The sequence below is a fragment of the Biomphalaria glabrata genome, chromosome 2 (genome assembly GCF_947242115.1).
Source record: "Biomphalaria glabrata chromosome 2, xgBioGlab47.1, whole genome shotgun sequence".
Taxonomy (NCBI): domain Eukaryota; kingdom Metazoa; phylum Mollusca; class Gastropoda; family Planorbidae; genus Biomphalaria; species Biomphalaria glabrata.
The window spans coordinates 6583833-6599211 of record NC_074712.1 but is presented as its reverse complement, the minus strand read 5'-3'; the positions used below and the strand labels follow the sequence as shown (position 1 = coordinate 6599211).

Here is a 15379-nt window from a genome sequence, read left to right as displayed (position 1 = left end):
AGTAGGCCTATTTTTTTTAGGGAATGAAAAAAAAAAAATGACTGCGGCCCACTGCGGGTTCAGCATAGTCTTCTAAACAATTTGTTCATGTATCTTCATCTTTTCATAGATCTAGTAAGCCTATTACTATTAAACTATTACTAGATCTATTAGTTAATTAGTTGTGTAGTAACAGTGTATTATTAATACTGAGTCTGACAGAGTGACAGTACTAGATTATAGATATATACTAGTACTACTGTCAGTACTGACTGAGTATTAGTATTAGTAACGTTACGAATACTAGACCTCTATAGTTACTATCTAGATCTAGATCTATATAGAATAATATAGATTTAAAATTTAAGTCGTCTAAGTATAGTAAAGTAATAGTCTTAATTCTTAATAGAATAGTCTAAATCTAGATTAGATCTAGTATATCTAGATTAGATCTATATTAGACTATATATTGAAATATTCTATACTAAGTTAACTAAACACTTAATTAAATAGATCTTGATCTAGACTAGATCTTAGAAAGTCTAAGGGTAATTCACTAGAGTATAATAGAGTTAGAGAGAATGACTAGATCTATTCTAGGACATTCTACTTCTGACTTCTAGGAATCCAGATAAGTCTGATAAGCTTTAAACTAAACAAAATACACACAATAGATCTAGACTACATTATATTTATAATAATATATAGACCTATATAGAATCTAGATGATCTAGTTCTAGTAATCTAGCAAACTCAGAGGCATGGCTAGCTTAGTGACTAGAATCTAGGATTCTAGATACAGATCTATCTATGTGCAAGCCGCACAGGGCATCAATAAAAATCCCCCATTATTTTGATACTTTGTTAATCTTCCATTTTTCTTTCTTGAATTAAATTAAATCTAAGCTGTAGATTTTGTTTTTCATTACTAAGTAGTTAATTGTAATATTGTATGTAATATAAACAAAAAATGAACAAAAGTAAAAGCCAGCAAGCTTTCAAACACTTGTTTCTTCCAGTAAATGCCAATATAATATGGCAAAAGATAGTTCTGAGAAAGTTGATTTGTTACTCGCCAAAAAAAAAAAAAAAGAAAATACCAATCTAGCTTCCTTTGCATACTCTTCTCAACAAAATCAAATACTGCATCTATCTGCATTTAAATCTAATGATGGCCTCCATTTCATTTTAATATTGGGGTTATCATTAAAAATGGAAAACTATGAGGCCAGCTTAGCTCACATTCAATCATCGTTTGCTTGGAGGGAACTTGAAGATTATTTGTAAGTAATGAACTGTAACGTTTTTATATTGTTATTAATGAGATTTTCTATCTGATATTGCTCTATGTCCCGACAACTTGAATGTCATGGTCTTGTGTATAGGGTAGATTATAAATACCATAACAATTATTTAGATACACTAAGCAACGAACTTGTTAGCAGACAAATAGTTTATTAGATAAATAAAAAACTTGGCAAGTAAATCTAGCCATAAAGGAATAGTACACAATTACAGAATAACTTTAACTCCCTTAAAATCTCGCTAACATGCTTTCACTTGGAGCTTTTTCCATGTGAGAAGAGCACAGAATATCATAAGTAACTAAAAATCACTACATGTCACAATGAGTCTCAAATGAGGCTGTGACAGGAACAGTATTGACAGCAAGACTCAAGATTTAATAAAAACAAGAAAGGAAAAAAGTGGAGAGACTACCTGAAGAAAATCTTGGATATCATTCGTTTTCTCTCAAAGCAAAATCTGGCACTCTGTGGGCATCACAAATGAGGTGAAAAAGAATTGGAAGGACAAAGTCTAGATAATATCTTGGAGCGAAATTACTATCCAAGTACAATTCACATGTGCTTTGTATCAAGCTTAGTTTAAGAAAGAATACGTACATGTCCCCACAAATGCAAAAGTAATTTATTGCAATACTGGGTGAATATGAAAATAAACCATACATTAAGTTAAACAAGTCAAATATTTCTTGATTACAGTACACCTGACATCTCAAAATTGGATCAAATGTGACAAATTTTACTGTACATTATCATATATACTGACTGGGCACAAGTTTGTGAGTCTTTAGTTGACTTCATCGACAGTCTTTAGTTGACTTCATCAGCACTAAGTACTGGAATCACATCATTTGGACGTCCTGTCTGACATAATGGAATGCAGAGGTCAAGGCTATCATAAAGCTGCAGTTTCCAAAAGCCTTTTCTAGCAGTCTGTTCTAAAGCACAATTCATTGTCTGGGGAAGCCATTCTCTGATTTTGGCAGCAATTCAAACTGCTGAAGCTCAAGTCAAATCATTCTCAATTTTCTGTAAACTGGACCCTTTATACACCTTTTTCTCAGCTTCAACACATCGCTGGGAGATCCTCATCAAATTGTAACCAGCTGGAACACCAGAGCAGAATCTGTTAAGATGGTAAGGGATCAATTTTTTAAAATCATAGAATGTAAGTATACAAATGAAAGTTGTAGATCTGAAGACGGTGGATTGTTCTGTATACAGCCTTTTAATTTTTTCACTTAGCTTGGGCCTCAGGCCTGTATTAACTGAAATGAGCAATGTGCAATTGTACTTTTAAAAACAAAGACTGTCAAATGGAGCCTGTATATAGATACCGAAAACATTGAATTAGACATTCTCAGTTACTAGTCGGGGGGACTTGGGTGATGATAGTATTACCTTTGCTGAAAGCATGTGCTCAGATTTAGGGATTAGTGCAGAACCTCAAAGACTTATTAACCACAAGAAAAAGATGAAAATTCCGTATTAAGACACAAGAAATTTCTTCCTTTGATTGTTTAAGAAATATAAACCCAATTTGAACAACATCTTGTCCTGAGATGGACATGGCATGGACTATTCTCCTAGGGACATTGACAAAACTAAATTTTGTCTGAAAGCTTGAACTAATTGTTGAAGTTTCTTTACAATGTTTGAGAAAAAGTCTAACACTGTTTCATTTCCTTTTTTTTTGAAGGCATCATGAGGAGTGCCCCACCGGGTATATATATCAAATACCCTAAATATGCCACTGAGTTGACTAGAATATTAGAATCACTAGATCTAAATCTTAATCTAGATCTATATCAATCTAAATGTTTAGATTTTGTAATATACTTGTAGAATCTAGATCTAGACTCTAGTCTAGTGGTACCATATCTTATTAATAGACTAGAAAAATTTAAAATCACACTGGTTGTGATGAATCAATATAATAATATGTAGATTTCTGTATATATATATATATATATATGTACAACAATAACAAAAACTTTTTATTTTGTTAAATCTTGTTGAGAAAAATTTGTAAAAATATTTGCATAAAATGTTAATATATATATATTTTTTAAAGCTAAGTTGCTTGTTTTCAGTAAATCTTAAGCATCAGTTATATCACAGTTGTGTGATTGTCTTGTTTGGGTTTTGTTGTTGATTCAAATAATATAGTATGATCTCTCACGTATCTTTTGCTCGACCTGGACCAAACTATGACAGTGATGTATAGACATCCAGACAGAGACATTAATTGACACCAACACTCCAAAAACTCAAGAGGCACAATAAAAATGCGAAAAATGGGGCTGGAAGTACCACGACCAGTGCTGAAAAAATAACACTGCACACTCCAATAACTAAATATAGTCTAATAATATTAACAATTTGACATCATTTGATCAATAAGTTTTTAAGTTATAGTACTTAATGATCAAATAAGTCAAAAGCAATATGAGAAAAATAGTTAAAAATTCAAAATTTACATTTTATAATGGATTTAAAACTTTCCAGATGAATATCAACTGAAATTCTATGTGTGCTTTAGTCTCTTTTCTCAACAACAGTTATCTTTTAACAATTTTTTTTTTAAAATTGCATTTCTTAAGATTTTCTGAAATCTTGATAATCCAAGTGGATGGCTGTTCTTGCTGGCTTAATAATTGAAAAAGCTTTTAATTACACTGGCAAAAGGATTAAAATTAGGTTGTCCCACAGCAGCTAAAATGGAACAGTTTTCTTTTTCTGGATTAGTAAATCTAGATTTATTCAAAAATGTCTAATTTATGAGCGCATCGACATATCTTGTATTTTGAGTTGCACCAAGTCTACGTCATTATATAATTTGCTTGTTCTGATAGCCTTTTGTAAATTGAGTAGCACTCTTCTAAAGATACTTTTATATCTCCAAAAGGTTTAAGTTTAATCCCACACAGTCTGTTAAAAGATTTTCGATAAAAGTGTGGTGTAGCACAGTTAAACTTGTTGATGAATATCTTCCAGAATATTTCAGCAGAATGCGTTGCCATCATTGCTTCAATCCTAAACAATAGAGAACTAAAAAGTTAACATCAAGTGGCAATAACAGAATTATTCTAAATAAATAAGGTTTTTTTATAGACTAGTTTCTATCTTTGAGAGTCTACACTACTCTATATCCATAGATATTGCAGGTGAAAGATAAGAAAAAGATTGACGGTATTAGTGTTTCATTAAATTTAAATACTATAGTAAGAATGATGTTCCGCAACAAGCATGCAAACACATTTTTATCTCCTGCGTATACATCAATAACATAAAAAAAATGTAATTCTGTATGTTATTTATTCTTTCAGCTGCGTTAGTTTAGGGTTAGGGTTTAAATGCTTAAATCTTTACACCTTCCTGCATATTTTATACATGGTAGTTGATGATCTAATTTTTGCATTGCACAAGAAACAATTTAGAATCATTTTGTTTTGGGAAATTAGCATTTGTCTGTACAAATTAGAAATACTTTGGATTTTTGGGATTTGTAGGAGGTGCGGTGGCTGAGCATTAAAGTGCTTGGTTTCTGAACCAGGGTCCGGGGTTCGAACCCTGGTGAAGATGGAGATTTTTAATTTCAGGGTCTTCGGGCGCCTCTAAAGTCCAAACAGCACTAATTGGTAAAAAAAAAGTAAAGGCGGTTGGTCGTTGTGCTAGCCACATGACACCCTCATTAACTGTAGGCTATAGAAACAGATAACCATTATATCATCTGCCCTGTGGAACACAAGGTCTGAAAGGGGAATTTTTTTTTTTTTTAAATTCTTGCACTCTGATAACATAAACCTCATTCCAAGATCATCAGATTTTTTTCTTCAAAGCTTTTATCCAACTCCTTAAAGATAGTTTTCTATCCAAATTTAATAGCTGAACACTAATCAGTATGCCTCCTTGACCCATGTCTCATTGACCCCTAACCCTAGCCAAACCAACATATTTACCTTTTTGTTTTTCAAATAATATTTAAATATTTATATATATAAAAAGGTTCAAATTCTTGTGAAATTAAAAATTTCAAGAACTCTTAACAACAATTGAGAAAGTGATTTCCTGTTATTCATTAGTCACACTTAGGAGAGTGAATCGAATTAATTGGCCTACTAGAGAGCACTTCTTAAAACATTTAAATGAAATTAACTCACTGTGCTAAACAGGGCTACTAAACTTTAAAATATAATCACTCGCACACATAGGCTCAACATGTTTTTAAAAATTAATACTGTGGTTTTTATGTGATAATAGAATCCATTTTGTTACTTTTGAAAATGGCACTTTTATATTTAGTTGTCAATGATTTGTTTTTAGGCTTTGTGTACGTAACGAAATGTAATTTTGTAATCTAAAAACATACTTTTTTTTTTCTAGAGCTATACAACTTGTATAATGAAAGTCTAGTAAGAACAATAGCTAGCTTTTTCACTACATTTCATCTGACAATAACTAATTCTCAATGATTTGAAAATTCATAGAGTCCAACTATGGTGTATGTAAATAAACATATATTTATGGATCATTCATAGTTGTTGAATGTTGTTTTTTTTCCAGTGACTTGATACCATTTTATAAATATTTAATCACTTATTTTTAGGCTTTATAAATAACATTAATTTAAAAAAAAAGCTTTAGGGTGAGGTGCGGTTACTTGGCAACCCCTGGATGTTTTCAAAAGAAAAATTAAATATTCGTAATCAGTGTTTCCCGAACTGAATAGATTTTCCACAAAGAGCTGGAAATAATTCATTAGTAGGCCACCACATGTATTAATCTCTCTAGAAAAAAAACTAAGTGTTCCGCTAAATACTCAGAATGTGCGGAAGTGTTCTGTTTAAATTGGGAAACACTGTTCTACATTAAAAATTGCAGTGGTACCTTTAAAAAAAATATGTCCTAAATGTATTTAGTGTTAACCTAGTTTCACTTGTTAATTATTTTGAATTATTCTCATTGTTTTATTGATCTAGATAAACCCTTACAGATACTTCTGCGATCAAAATGTTGTGTGCAAAAAGACAAAAGGTTCCTCACTTTGAATATAAAAAGAGCTCTCTGAAATGCGCTTCTTAATTTATTTGATTCTGTTTTACAAATTGAACGTTGGGATTTTCTTAGCAGGTAGGAAAAACTTATAAAGACAATAATTACATTGTTTAGGAATGCAAAGGAAGCTGACCTTGATATTACAAATTAAAAAAAAATATTTAAAAAACACACACACACATACACAAGCTGTCATTGTCTGCTCAGACTGATTCAAGGACTTGTTTTGTTCTCTGTCATGCCAGGTTAGTGATCAATGCTGTGCATGTGTAGAAAAGCAAGTTGGAATATGGGTCAATATTTTTATGTGCTAGGTTTGAACATGGAACTGTATTACATTACCTCTTTATATTAATATTTACAGATGATCAGTCCATAGCAAGGTTTGCAAGATCAAAATGTCTGTTAGGAGCAAAGGGTTTTAAATTGGGCTTGCAGGATCAAAAGTTGGAATGATCCCAGAGCTTTAAAAATAATACAATTATTTTCAAATTGTTTGGTTAAGAAAGTTTACTGTTTTCTTATGAAACCTTTAGCTTTCCAAGGGAAGGCAGTTATCAATGGTTCCTAACGCTCATCTCTTTTAGTATCTCTTTTAAGAATACTTTTTATGATTTTTTATGCGCTTGGGTTGCTTTTTGTACTTATTGGCCTTATCATTCTTGATAATTGTTAAGTTAATTAGATGTGTGATTTTAGTTCAGAACATACACAGTACTAATGAGATAAAATAAAACCAGTTGTTCTAACCATTTTGTTGGTTGGCACTCTTTCATGTGGCCACTCTCCTTGCTTCCTATCTTGTGACTCCGACACTCACAGCTTCATTTTTCTCATTAAATATAATAATTGGTGATTAATTAACTTATTTTGAAAATGACAGCTTGAAGAAATATCATTATGCTATTTTTGAGCTAAAATATTTTGTTATAATTAGATGCTATTTCATTTTTGTTTTTTGCATGATAAATTTGTAAAATATTCTAATCTGGCAAATATCTACGTTGAAATTTTCTTTCTCCACAGATATTCATGCATGTCCAGAGAGTAACTCTTCTTCCTTTGGTTCTGATAACATATTTGTACGTAAAGGAGATCCATTAAAGCTTTGCTGCAGTCTGACCGTTGATGAATGTAATAAGACCAATACTAGTGACCCTTTGATATTAAAACCTAAAAGGGCAAGAGAGAATCATCAGACTCCATCAGTCAGTAATGTTCAACTTGATCCTTGCAATGCAGTATTTGAAACGAACAGCTCCGACTTTTCTGATGGTGGCACTTACATCTGTTACAAAAATAGTTTGAGATATCCCCCACTTATGAGAGCGAATGTTTTCGTCTTAGGTAAGGCCAAGCTGATTTTCTTGTTGTTTTTTTTCTCTCATTTTGAAATTTTGAAAAAAAAAACTTTACTATCAACAAAACAACAAAAACAGTTATTAGTTTAAAGCACTGGCTCTTTTTTTACTTTTTTTTTTTTAAATTTAGAACCCAATATATTAAGGTGGAGGCGTGGTGGCTGAGGGGTAAAGCGCTTGGCTTCCGAACCTGGGGCTGGGGTTTGAATCTTGGTGAAGACTGGGATTTTTAATTTTGGAATCTTTGGGGGCCTTTGAGTCCACCCAGCTCTAATGGGTACCTGACATTAGTTGGGGAAAAGTAAAGGCGGTTGGTCATTGTGCTGGCCACTTGACACTCTCGTTAACCATAGGCGACAGAAACAGAAAACCTTTACATCATCTGCCCTATAGACCACAAGGTCTGAAAGGGGAACTTTTAATGTTTAAAGGTAAAACCATTAACAATGTCCTTACAGAGGTGCATTAGCTAATAGAATAAAAAGAGTATATATAAAACTATATAGCCTGTTCAATAGAAAAATGACTCTATCATCAGACCTGCAAATAAACATATATCACTTGCACAATAACTTGTCTAAATTGACATTTAAGATCAATGGCTTATTCAATTTTTATAACAGAAGAGTGGCTGGCTAGTGACTATTTAACGTGAATAAATGTTTTCTAGTTTAACCCCAACAGCCCTTAGTCCCTGAACAAAACTGTGCCCTATTCCTGAGCTCATAAGGGCCAGCGACCCCCCCTCCCCCACCATCCCCACCCCAACACCCTTCAAGATTTAGCTAATGAAAAATTAGAACTTCTTCTTAATAAAATTCTGACCCCTGAATCAACTGAAGTATCGACCAACTTTTGAATTATTACAAGCCTAGACCTACCTTGTTTGTGCCTGGTTGTACCCATTGTAAATTTTTAGAAACTTTTCATGTAAAACCACACCCATTCAGTGTGCCATTCAGTGCGAATACTTGGGGGTAGCTGAAGAAGATAAACAATGATTATTTGCTGTTTTTTATAGTTATCAGCCAGGAAGAAGAAGAAAAGTCACTATCCCTGTTTTACTTTTGGTCCAGAAAGGTTTTAACGTTTTTAATGTTAATTTTTGTTTTACTCATTACCTTTTGTTTACCTTTCCAGCTGTACATTTTTAAGCAAGGTATAAATTAAATTAACCCTGTGGGAATATTCTAAAAAAATGTAATATCAATTTAAATGTTTGTAAAATGTCTTAGATTTTTCAGATGTTCCTTCAGAATTGAAGATAATTTACTTCCTAGTCCGAACCTTAAGCAGGGCGAGATGGATGGTAGTGGGCAGGGTAATTTGCAGTTATAGCACCTTATTTCTATATGCTGTCGTCTGCTGGCATTGATGGGAAGTTTAAGCCCTAACTGGCAGGATTCATCTTCCTTGCAGTACAGTTCAGTTATAAACTAAACCCTGAGTTATGAATCATTGTAAAAGATGATATAATTAAATTTTTTTTTTTTTGTCAGGCCATTATTCATATTATTTTTATTTGAATTTGAGTGGAAAAACAGTACTCGCATATGCTAAAAATATATTCTACATTTATTCATTTTATAGCTTCACCCTCTAAACCTAAAGACATAAGTGTCAAGTATTTTGAGCGGAACTCATCATTAACCATTCACTTTAATCCAGGACGGCCATCTAAACATTGGCTGGAGGATGGCTTTGAAGTGAAATTACAGAACAAGTAAGCACTTTTTAAAAATTATCTTTAGTCTTGATCAGGGGTGGGCAAATTACGGCCCGTGGGCCACATGTGGCCCACCGAAGTGTTTTATGCGGCCTGCCGAAGCTTAAAGAAATCAGGTGTTCCCACACATTGCACACATAAAAATGCAAATATATTTATATAAACAATTGTAAATATCTATAGATCTAGAAATAATTGAAACTTCTGATTCTTATCACTTATCATGAAGAGGCTAAAGAAACATTGTCTTTAAACGTCATTCTAAAAAGTTTAAAGTAAACGAAGATTATTCTTAATTGCAATATTTCCAAACATTCAGTCAAAGACAAACAGAAGTCAGTATTTATTCATTCTATCAAAAACTGTGTTGAAAGTGTTGGGTCGGCTTGTACAAAATGGCAAGTGTAACAACTAATGGAGCTCGTGCTTTGACTAAGAAAAACAGGCTTTTTAATAAAATAAAGCATTGAATATCAAATATATTGTTGGAATTGATTTCTCAATGATCTTATTATGGCACAGGGCCAGCCTTAGGCATAGACAAACTGCTTAGGGTCACCAATTGGTGAGGGCCTTGCACTGACTTCCTTCTTGTTATTTTAGAGAAGAAATAGCAAAACTTGTCCTCAATGTTATTGTTGAAGTACTATAGGTTTGTAATAAATTTAATAATTATACTGTCGCTTTTTTATATTATTATTTTTTTTTTATTTGAGGCCACCAAATTCACTTTGCCAAGGGGCCTCCAATTATTTGCCGGCCATGACTGGCAGTTCCGAGAAGTACTTGAAGATTTGGAAACAAAACATTCCGATGTTGGGTAACACAGTAGGCCTAGTATCCGCTGGCCTAGAAGAATATGGAATCTCAAGGAAGAAATAATTAGGTTCATCGAAGGACATTGATTGTGACTTTGTTACTAATATTTCTAATGAAGAGTTGAAGACTTCATGTTTATCATTGGAGACATTGCAATGTTTTGTTTGCATATGAAATGTATCTGCATCTTAAATCTTTTCAAACAAAGTTATTCCACTTCTTGAGGCAGCGAGTGAACTCGGGTCTTATCATTTTCCTTAGCTGAAAGGTGAAACTATTTCTAGTGAAATGGATGAAATTACAAGACTTATTTGGATTCCTTGATTGTGGAATTTGAAAGCAAATTTTAAGACGTCCAAATCTTGGAACTAGTTTTCAATACCATCAGCTCACCCATAAATGCAGAAGCTGATACAGCTCCAGATGACATACCTCCAAGCAAATTATGACCTGAGAGAGTAATTCCAGTGAGTTCTTCTACGGAAGTTTCATGACTGCCAGAAGCTGTATTCCCATACTTAAGAAAACTTTGCTGCGAAGCTGTCACATTATTCGGAACCTAATTCATCTGTGAACACGCTTTATTTCGTTTGTTTGAAAATTATGAAGTGTTAGAAGAGGTCAGGCTCACTGACTGTAATTTGACAGCAGTCACAAGAACAAAACAACTAGTAAGCTAGTTCTACAGTTACAGAACATTATGCACGGATGTAAACAGTTAAATGCTTCACATTAAGTACAATTGTACATTTGTTGTGAAATGTTTTGATGTAAAAAGACAATAACAAAATTGAAAAAAATATTCATAAAATTAGTTTAAGAAATTGATAACTGTTGTTGTAATTCCTCAATTGGGAGTAAAAAAAAAATAATTTATGCAGCCCGCCAGTCCCCAGATTTTTTTAATGCGGCCCTTAGTAGAAAAAGGTTGCCCACCCCTGGTCTTGATGGTTGTGCTAATGGAAACTTTTATGGGTTGTTGATTTTGTTATAAATTTATTTGTTGCCCAACCAGATAAATCCACACCTCCCTCCAAAGAATTCAGTACCTAAGGCTGGAAATTCGAGTCTTTCAAAATTTTCTTGATCTCCACTAGCTTGGAATTTGTATAGCAGATCCGACAGATTGGGATACATATTCTGGGCTTACATTTTTCAAAAATTAGATTTAGTCAATGCTCTATTAGCTAAAGATATTCTTTCCTGTTTATCAGGGATATTGCCACCAAAAAGACATCAGTGCCCATGTGAAAAGAATTGAAGATTTTAAATTTCTGGATACCATATTTCTTATGACATTTTTAGACAAGCATTTGTTCTTATGACATTTTTAGACAAGCATTTGAATCTTACTAGGTCTAATTGTTTTAGCCTAATGTTGAAGGGGCATTTTGCTGTGTGAAATTAATGAAGTTGACTTTTGATCTTTATGACACTGGGTTTGTAAAGAAATTATTCTTTTGGTTGTTACATTTACAAGAAAATGACTTAAACTTGATACTATTGAATATTGTTATTTTTAATTATATTTATTTCCTGATTTAAAAAAAGAAAAAGAAAACTTCAACTTTGGCAAAGAACAGTTTCAAGTGGCATTATATTCAGTTAAAACAATCTTATCAAGATGAAATGTTATTTAAACCTTGGTTAGGCCAATAATAGAATATGCATCCTCTGTTTGGTACCCTTAAACTCAAGAAAATATTAAGAAACTGGAATAGACACAAAATAGAGCAGTGAAATTCATAACAAACAAATTTTTACATTTGACTAGAGTAACACTTTTAGTAAAATCACTAAGTTTAGAAAGCCTTCAGGATAGAAGACTTAAAAGTAAAGTAGCAATTATACATAAAACACTGAACCATATCTTTAAATACAAAAACAAAATGTAATAAAATACTCAGAAAGACACAAAGATAAAGGCACATTCCTCATTTCATATGCTAGGACAAAGTTGTACAAATGTTTCTTCTTTCCTAGTGCTATTAGAGCATGGAAAGGGTTGCATGAGCGTAATGATCTTCTTTTTTGAAGTAACATCTCTATTATATAAGATAAGATAAATATATTGTTTAATTAAAATTGTGTAATGTATGTATTTTTTTTTGTTAAGAATTTTTTCCAGTTTGATATGTTTAGACCCATGCAAATCAAACAGAAGTGTATCAAATTTCTGTACATGCGATTATAAACTGCATGAGGAAGTACTGCAGTTGAGCCAGAATGTAACTGTCAGTGTGTTCAGGCCATCGCTGGATTTGAAAATCACTTCTTCACAGAGCAGAATAAGCTTTTATCCTTATGAGCATGGTAATTAATGTTTATATTATATGAAAAATGTAATTAGAAACCTCTCCAAACAAGTTGCATTTTTAAACCCCATGAAAAAAAGGTATGAGTCACCTCTGTGCATAATATATATATATATGTATTGTATATATATATATTATATTGTTTTAAACCTGCCTTGCCTACATGCTTATAGTGCACACCAGGGCACTATTTGATCATCTAATATGGATGGGATGTTTACATGATGAATGAGAGACTTGATTTCTGCCTAAGTGCAAAAGTAGAGTTGAATGTCTTGGGATAAAACTTGAATTGATCCGCCTAGAGTAATGAAAGGAGGATCGTTCAGCAAAGGTGAGGGTAGTCTGATCATGAAGTGTTGAAGGGAGCATTGGGTCATGGCAACCATTATTGAGACAATCTGAAGGTCAGAGAATAATATGGTCTGTGAATCTGCCTGTGGTGTGGGGGCTGGACTGTCATTCGGACTTATCGATGGTCCCGGGTTCAACCCCTGTGTGTTGCCATCCTCTGTCATCCTACAGGAGGTTGGGACTCAGAAGTAAATAATCTTCAGCTCTGAAGGAACATCTGAAATGTAAAACAAATAAATAACCTTGTAGGATAGTGAATAAAAAGGCCAGCAAGTATACACATTCTCATACACTCCTTTAGTCTGCAAATGATTGTGTCTACTAAGTTGAATTGGAATGGTTTGTTAATTTAAGTATCACTAATCTCCCCTTGCTACTCTACCATCCACCTTAATCATTTGTTTCTGACTTCTTCTACTTATCAGTTCTTTTATTGTAACATTTGATAGGCTCTAGGATACTATTTACTTGGGGCTCTTTTTACCAAACTTTTTATCAGGTCACTCCATCTGTCTGGTCGAATTCTTTTACACTCCCGCTTCGCATTGTCACATTAAGTTAAAACTTTGCACATTTATTCATTGTGTTATTTTACTTCATGGGCACTGGTCACCCTTTTGACAAAAACAATTTCAAACAATACACTAATAAAACCTTTTGTTTTTTAATAAACAACTTGAAAAGCTCTGTGGCAAAACATGCTCCCATTTAGGAGACTTGAATTTGAATTCAAACTTGACTTAGACTTAGACTTAGGTCCTCCCGCGCCGTTCGGCGCATTGGGCGGCAAGCTATCTCCATAATGATCTGGCAATGTCTGAATTCCAACTTGAGCAGAATTAAAAATATATATATATATATATTTTTGAGAATGTAACATGGAAACAACCTTCTCCCTGCATTGGTCCGAGGAAGTGGTTGGACCATAGCTCATTGTGATAAACCAATTGTTTGATCCAATTTGGTCAACAAACCTATTTGATATTGCAAGTGTATGGTTAGTATTGATCATTAAAAATTAAATAAATGATTTATTACATTAGGGATACAAAATAATTGATTCAATTTCACTCAAATATAAGGGAGTTTTTTTTTTTAAGTATTTAAAAAAAAAATTTCTTCTTTATTTTACATAATAGGAATCATAATGTTTGCATAATATTTTATTCAGAACCACCTGACAACCTTTTTTGCTTTGTCCCATGAAATCTAGCATTTGAGTATCTTACATTGAATTGAAACAGCACGTTATAAAATGCCCTTCCAAACACACTTGGTTACTTCTGAAATCCTCACCACTTAATTTGAGACCACAAACAATTATTTCCCACACCATCATTTTTTTTTCAAATCTGGATTCTGTCCCAGTTTTGATTGCTAAAAAGAATGATTGTTTTATAAAATTTCTAAAATGGGGCTTTTAAAAAGGTGGGACAAAGAATACTTTTGTGCTTTGAAAACATTCTCATCTCAGCTTTATAAAAAGTTATTGGGATAAAACTGCAAGTAAAAATCATTTTGGGGGGGGGGGGAATTTAGCTGCTGTGGTTTTGATTACAAAAATAGCTTAGTTGTTCTATTTACATGGTAAGTAATAAGCTAAATTTGTGTTGTTGTTTTTTTTACCACCGCAAATGGGAGAGTTAATGATGAGTCAGCAAGTGCCATGAATGTAAAAAATAGAGATAATTATAGAGATTATTATTCCTTGAACATTGCTTTGTCTCCTGCACCTTCTCTAACATTGAGTTGTTATTTCTTCTTTATTTTTCTTAATCAGTCAATTTCCTTCACTTTTATTTCCAGTGTGTCCCAATCCAGTCAGTCATCTGTCTTTTGCAAATGTCAGTTCGTCCGATGCAACCATCTTGTTCCAGCCATCTGAGATCACGAAAAGAAATATCAGAAAAATGGATTATCATAAACAACCACTTGGTTTCAAAATCCTCCTGAATAATTCTGAAGAGTTGAAAAGAAGATTCTCTCTTAAGGTACTGGTTCAAATCTGACACATGTACACAAATGTTAGGTATGGTTTGTGGTAAAAGAATGTTAATTTGAGAAAATCAATATTTAATATTCATTAGGTCTTACTTATTGGCAGCCATTTGACTTAGAAATAATACTATTTATAATTTGTATTTATTGATAATATTTCTGTAATGCAAAAAACTTTCTTATCATCATTGTTGCCTGTGTGGTTCAAATGTCAATAAATAAGTTTAGAACAATGACTGGGAAATAATTAATTACTGCATGGTGAACATTTGATTATAATAATTTGATCTGAGGGATGTCCTAATGAATTATAAGTAGAGTCTAAATGTAACCTAACCTCTTAGCGTCTAGTTAACTATGATACAATTTAGTCTAATTAACTATGATACAATTTAGTCTAATTAACTGTGATACAATTTAGACAGACTTTCTATTGATATCTTATAATTTACAGATGTCAAAAAA

At 32.7% G+C, this 15379-nt stretch overlaps 1 protein-coding gene across 3 annotated transcripts in view; it reads left to right on the top strand.

Moving 5' to 3' along the window:
• The window catches only part of LOC106059238 (uncharacterized), a 34105-nt gene continuing 18726 nt past the window's right edge, over window positions 1–15379 (top strand). Inside the window, exons 1-6 of one of the 3 annotated variants that reach the window (XM_056018890.1) lie at window positions 1–114; window positions 6266–6416; window positions 7368–7688; window positions 9293–9425; window positions 12364–12560; window positions 14723–14907. In XM_056018890.1, the coding sequence (XP_055874865.1) occupies window positions 6356–6416; window positions 7368–7688; window positions 9293–9425; window positions 12364–12560; window positions 14723–14907 (897 nt within the window). In that variant the 5' untranslated portion in view covers window positions 1–114; window positions 6266–6355. Of the gene's footprint in view, window positions 115–2402; window positions 2421–6265; window positions 6417–7367; window positions 7689–9292; window positions 9426–12363; window positions 12561–14722; window positions 14908–15379 lie in introns of those variants that run through there. The other 2 variants (XM_056018891.1, XM_013216804.2) reach the window with 2 other exon arrangements.